We start from the raw sequence: 6,790 nt of genomic DNA on the forward strand, positions 1-6,790 counted from the left end.
GGCTAACAGTGGGGGCTCTCTCTGCTCCCCCAATTGAAACAGAAGTTCAGCAGCTCAGCGCTTTAACACGCTGCGCCCTCAGGGGATATTATTTCCGAAAAGTTGTGAATATACAATATTTCTGATTGTTTTGTTTTTTTGTCTGTTGGAGGCAAGTATGAATGCTGCAATTAGGGAAAATGATTAGTAATGGCCTTGCAGCTTTAAAGCCTGGCTGTTTCCTCCCTGAGTGAATTTTTTGTTGGGAGGTGTTAGCTGGCCCTGATTGTTTCCTGTCTGGAATTCCCTTGTTTTTAGACATGTTGTTCTTTATTTAGTGTTCTGATTTTAGAGATTGTATTGTTCTGTTTTATTATACCACATTAATTTTTATATATTCAGATTTTAGTGTTTTTGAATACTTGGAGCCAGATTGTATTCATTTTCACGGTTGACCGCAACACAACAATAATAATAATAATAATAATAATAATAATAATAATAATAATAATAATAATAATGACTTTGGTAATACACAGTGTTTCACTCCCTTCTCAGCTTCCTTTCTGGAAGAATCCTTTCTTGGGAGGTGTTAGCTGGCCCTGATGGTTTCCTTTGTGCAATTTCCAATTTCCCTGCTTTCAGACTGTTGATCTTTATGTACTGTCCTGGTTTTAGAGATTATATTGTTCTGCATTATTCTATCCCAGTAATTATTTCATATGAAAGTAGAATCTCACTTATCCAACATTCGCTTATACAATGTTCTGGATTATCCAACGCAGTCTGCCTTTTCATAATCAATGTTTTTGTAGTCAGTGTTTTAAATTCATTGTGATATTTTAGTGGTAAATTTGTAAATACAGTACAGTAGAGTCTCACTTATCCAACATAAACGGGCCGGCAGAATGTTGGATAAGCGAATATGTTGGATAATAAGGAGGCATTAAGGACAAGCCTATTAAACATCAAATTAGGTTATGATTTTACAAATGAAGCACCAAAACATCATGTTAGACAACAAATTTGGCAGAAAAAGTAGTTCTATATGCAGTAATGCTATGTAGTAATTACTGTATTTATGAATTTAGCACCAAAATATCACGATATATTGAAAACATTGACTACAAAAATGTGTTGGATAATCCAGAATATTGGATAAGCGAGTGTTGGATAAGTGAGACTCTACTGTAATTACTACATAGCATTACTGCGCATGGAACTACTTTTTCAGTGAAATATGTTGTATAATATGATGCTTAATTTGGTGCTTAATTTGTATAACGATTACCTAATTTGATGTTTAATCGGTTTTTCCTGAATCCCTTCTTATTATCCAACATATTCACTTATCCTGCTGGCCTGTTTATGTTGGATAAGTGAGACTCTACTGTATATTGATATCCTTATATTATCTGCTCAGAACTGGATTATATGAGGCCCCTTCTTTACAGCTGTATAAAATGCACACTGAAGTGGATTATATGGCAGTGTGGCGTCAAGATAATCCAGTGCAAAGCAGATAATATAAGATTATAAATGGGTTATAGAGCTGTGTGGAAGGGCCTTGAGTCTACACTGCCATAGTGCAAATTAGATAATCTGTGGAAGAAGCCTAAGAGAGGCCTAAGTCTGCCTGTCCCCTAACTGAACCCTGGCTGTCCCTTGGCTGAATTGGTTGCTAGGAGACCAAGTGGGCAGAGATTAGCCCTCTAAACTGGCAGCAATTGGATAAAAACAATTATTGCTCTCCCTCTAATTAGGACTTTATTTTTCTTTTCTTTTTGTTGTATTAACCTAGTGGCATGGATGATGGGTTGTATTGTCAAGTTTTGAGGTTGGGGGGCCTGTAGTTTTGTTGGTTTGTGGGTCGCCGTGATGCCATCACTCATTTATATATATAGATTCACAACCTTTAGGAAATAATATCCCCTGATGGCACAGCGTGTTAAAGCTCTGAGCTGGTGAACTTCTGGACCGAAAGGCCGCAGGTTTGAATTGGGGGAGCGGAGAGAGCCCCCACTATTAGCCCCAGCTTCTGCCAACCCAGAAGTTCAAAAACATGCAAATGTGAGTGCATCAATAGGTACTGCTCCGGCGGGAAGGTAACGCCGCTCCATGTAGTCATCCCACATGACCTTGGAGGAGTCTACGGACAACGCCGGCTCTTCGGCTTAGAAATGGAGATGAGCACCAACCCCCAGAGTCAGACACGACTGGACTTAATGTCTGGGGAAAACCTTGACCCTTGACCTTAACTACCACCAATTCCTCAAGACTTTATTTCCCAGACCACCAGGCTTCGCCACAGCAACGCGTGGCCGGGCACAGCTAGTATTAATATAATATAGATTAGATTATTATAGTACATTAGTATGTATGTTACCTTTATTAACACATATTGTTACATAATACAATTATATAATATATTATATAATAATGTATATATAGTATATTATACTATAATCTATATTAGTTATATTATTATATATTACAATAATATACTAATTATTATATTATATATTATATTAATATATATTATATCTAAAGGTTAACATATTGTTATATAATAATATATATTATATATTAATGTAATACTGTATGTTAATATATGATGCTACATATCTATAATAATAACATACATTAAACATGATTCTCATTATTTTTCACTGTTCTTGCAGGCCTCTCCTCTCAGTCTGGAGAGTAGGCCACAGTGGGGAGCTGCTTCCTGTTGCTGTGGTGACGGGCGACCCCGGCGATTGGCCCCTCCTCCCTCCACCAAAATGGCCGCCGCCCTCGGCAACCTTTTCAGCACCTTGACGACGCAGAGTCCAAAGGGGGCGGGCTTGAATATTAATGAGGGGGCGGGGCTTCAGTCCAAGAAAAGTGCCTTGTGTGTCGCTAGGCCTCGGAAGGAAGGAAGGAAAGAAGGAAGGAAGGGGGCGGGACTACACTTCCCAGAAGCCTCCTCTGGGGAAGCCAATGAGGGAAGCATGCTGGGAAATGGAGTCCTTGGACAGCGACGACTCCTAGCCAAGCTTTGAGGCCTAGTCGGTCAAAACAGAGAGACGTTTCCTATGGAAACAAAACAAAACAAAAAACCCAAATAAATAATATTATAAATAAATAACAATGAGATCGTGAGGCGCTATTTTTAATTATTATTATTAGCACTTAATTGCATTTTTTATTATTATTATTATTATTAAGGCTAGGAGACAACAACCAACCCACCCCCCTTTTTGTTGTTTTTTAAATAACGTGTACATTTATTTGTATATTATTATTATTATTATTATTAATGGGGCACATTTCATTTACGAGGATGATGATGATGATGATGGGGATTTTAAGAAAAAATATATTTATTTACTAATATATTTATCTTTTTAAGCCATTTTTCCTCCTGTTTTTATTGAGCGTGTTTTGTTTTTAATGTCTGGATAAATAAATAAAATAAATAATAATAAAATAATAATATTTGAAATAATAATTACCAGCATAATTTGTTATTTTGTTATTGTCCAGATCCGTCGTTGGCTGTGTTCAGTGCTCTCTGGATGTAGGTGTACTACAATTCCCAAAACCCTGCAGTATGTTCAGTTGGTCATGGGAGTTCTCTGTGCAAGATTTGGTCCAGATCCATCACTGATAGGGTTCAGAATGATCTCTGGATGCCGGGGGAACTACAACTCCCAAGCTTTTGTGTCATTCACCACCAAACCCCTGCAGTATGTTCTATTGGTTACTAGGGTTCTATGGGCCAAGTTTGGTCCCAGTCCGTCATTCGTGGGGGCCACAGTGCTCTCCAGAAGTGAGTGAAGGTACTTCAAATCCCATCAGCCATGGTCCGGCCTCCATACTTCACCAGGTTGTATAGTGGGTCATGAGGGTTCTGTGTGCCAAGTTTGGTCCAGGTCAGTCATTCGTGGGGGTCACAGTGGACTCTGGAAGGTACTGCAAATCCCAGCAGCCATGGTCTATCCTCCTACAAACTTTCCAGGACATATAGTAGATCATGGGGGCTCTACCAAGTTTGGTCCCGGTCAGTAATTCGTGGGGGTCGCAGTGGTCTCCGGAAGTGAGTGAAGGTACTGCAAATCCCATCAGCCATGGTCTGTCCTCCAAACTTCTCCAAAACGTATAGTGGGTCATGAGTGTTTTGTGTACCACGTTTGGTCCCGGTCCGTCATTCGTGGGGGTCGCAGTGGTCTCTGGAAGTGAGTGAAGGTACTGCAAATCCCATCAGCTGTGGTCCATCCTCCTCCAAACTTCACCAGGAAATATAGTGGATCATGGGGGCGCTGTGCCATGTTTGGTCCAGGTCAGTCATTGGTGTGTGTGTGTGGGGGGGGGGGGGGTCTGTGTTCCAATTTTGGTCCTGTTCTGTCTTTCATGGGGGTCGCAGTAGTCTCTGGAAGTAAGTGAAGGTACTGCAAATCCCATCCTCCATAGTTGATCCTCCTCCAAACCTTTCCAGGACATATAATGGGTCATGGGGGCTCTTTATGCCAAGTTTGGTCCCGGTCCGTCATTCGTGGGGGTCACAGTGCTCTCTGGAAGTGAGTGGTAGGTACTAGAAATCCCATGAGCCGTGGTCTGTCCTCCAAACTTCACCAGGATGTATAGTGGGTCATGGGGAGGGGGAGGACTATAATGTTCAACGGAAGGCCTATCATAGTCCTTAGGGCTTTAATGGACAACAGAAAGCTTGTAATGGTCAACGGACAGTTTTAATGGTCAATGAAGGGCCTATAATGGTCAACGGAAGGCTTTAATGGTCAATGAAAGGCTTTAATGGTCAACCGAAGACCTTAACTGTCAACGGAAGGCTTTAATGGTCAATGGAAGACCTTAATGGTCAACGGAAGGCCATAATGGTCAACGGAAGGCCTATAATGTTCAACAGAAGGCTTTAATGTTCAACGGAAGGCCTATAATGGTCAGTGGAAGGCCTTAATGGTCAGCAGAAGGCCTTAATAGTCAGCGGAAGGCCTGTAATGGTCAACAGATGGTTTCAATGGTCAACAGAAGGGCTATAATGGTCAGCGGAAGGCCTTAATGGTCAACGGAAGGCCTGTAATGGTCAACGGAAGGCCTATCATAGTCAATGGAGGGCTTTAATGGACAACAGTAAGCTTGTAATGGTCAATGGACAGTTTTAATGGTCAATGGAGGGCCTATAATGGTCAACGGAAGGCTTTAATGGTCAACGGAAGGCCTTAATGGTCAACGGAAGGCCTTAATGGTCAACGTTATGCTTTAATGGAGAACGGTAGGCCTTCATGGTTAACAGATGGTCTACAATGGTCAATGGAAGCCTTTAATGGTCAACGGAAGGCTTTAATGGACAACCGAAGACCTTAATGGTCAATGGAAGGATTTAATGGTCAACCGAAGGCCTATAATGGTCAATGGAAGAAATATCATGGTCAACGGAAGGCCTTGATGGTCAACGGAAGGCCTTAATGGTCAACGGAAGGCATTAATGGTCAACAGAAGGCCTATCATGGTCAACGGAAGGCCTTAATGGTCAACGGACGGCATTAATGGTCAACGGAAGGCCTTATTGGTCAATGGAAGGCTTTAATGGTCAACCGAAGGCCTATAATGGTCAATGGAATGCTTTAATGGAGAACGGTAGGCCTTAATGGTTAACAGATGGTCTACAATGGTCAACGGAAGCCTTAAATGGTCAATGGAAGGCTTTAATGGACAACCGAAGACCTTAATGGTCAACGGAAGGCCTTATTGGTCAACGGAAGGCCTTTAATGGTCAACAGAAGGCCTATAATGGTCAATGGAAGGCCTATAATGGTCAACGGAAGGCCTTAATGGTCAACGGAAGGCATTAATGGTCAACGGAAGGCCTGTAATGGTCAACGGAAGGCTTTAATGGTCAACGGAAGGCCTATCATGGTCAACGGAAGGCCTTAATGGTCAACGGAAGGTTCCAATGGTCAGCAGAAGGTCTTAATGGTCAATGGAAGGCCTATAATGGTCAACAGAAAGCTTGTAATGGTCAGCGGAAGGCCTTAATGGTCAACGGAAGGCCTTAATGGTCAACGGAAGACCTGTAATGGTCAATGGAAGGCCTATAATGGTCAACGAAAGACCTATCATGGTCAACAGAAGGCCTTAATGGTCAACGGAAGTCGTTAATGGTCAATGGAAGGCCTATAATGGTCAACGGAAGGTCTTAATGGTCAACGGAAGGCTTTAATGGTCAACGGAAGGCTTTAATGGTCAACGGAAGGTCTTAATGGTCAACGGAAGGCTTTAATGGTCAACGGAAGGCTTTAATGGTCAACAGAAGGCCTTATTGGTCAATGGAAGGGCTTAATAGGGAACTAAAGGCCTATAATGGTCAATGGATGGTTTCAGTGGTCAACAGAAGGCCTATAATGGTCAGCGGAAGGCCTTAATGGTCAGCAGAAGGCCTATAATGGTAAACGGAAGGCCTATAATGGACAACAGAAAGCTTGTAATGGTCAACGGATGGTTTTAATGGTCAACGGAGGGCCTATAATGGACAATGGAAGGCTTTCATGGTCAATGGAAGGCCTTAATGGTCAACGAAAAGCCTATAATGGCCAACAGAAGGCTTTAATGGTCAATGGAAGGCCTTAATTGTCAACAGAAAGCTTGTAATGGTCAACGGATGGTTTTAATGGTCAACGGAGGGTCTATAATGGACAATGGAAGGCTTTAATGGTCAATGGAAGGCCTTAATTGTCAACAGAATGCTTTAATGGCCAACGGATGGCCTATAATGGTCAACGGAAGGCCTGTAATGTTCAACGGAAGGCCT

The 6,790-nt window shown here is 41.8% G+C and overlaps 1 protein-coding gene across 1 annotated transcript in view; it reads left to right on the forward strand.

Moving 5' to 3' along the window:
• LOC134294883 (E3 ubiquitin-protein ligase ZNRF3-like) overlaps positions 1-3,472 on the forward strand; it is a 36,835-nt gene extending 33,363 nt beyond the window's left edge. The window contains exon 9 of the mRNA XM_062966665.1: positions 2,661-3,472. Coding sequence (XP_062822735.1) covers positions 2,661-2,686 — 26 coding nt within the window. The 3' untranslated portion in view covers positions 2,687-3,472. The remainder of the gene's footprint in view (positions 1-2,660) is intronic.
• Positions 3,473-6,790: the final 3,318 nt, after the last annotated feature.

Source organism: Anolis carolinensis, unplaced genomic scaffold, assembly GCF_035594765.1.
Source record: "Anolis carolinensis isolate JA03-04 unplaced genomic scaffold, rAnoCar3.1.pri scaffold_26, whole genome shotgun sequence".
In the NCBI taxonomy this organism is placed as follows: Eukaryota; Metazoa; Chordata; class Lepidosauria; order Squamata; family Dactyloidae; genus Anolis; species Anolis carolinensis.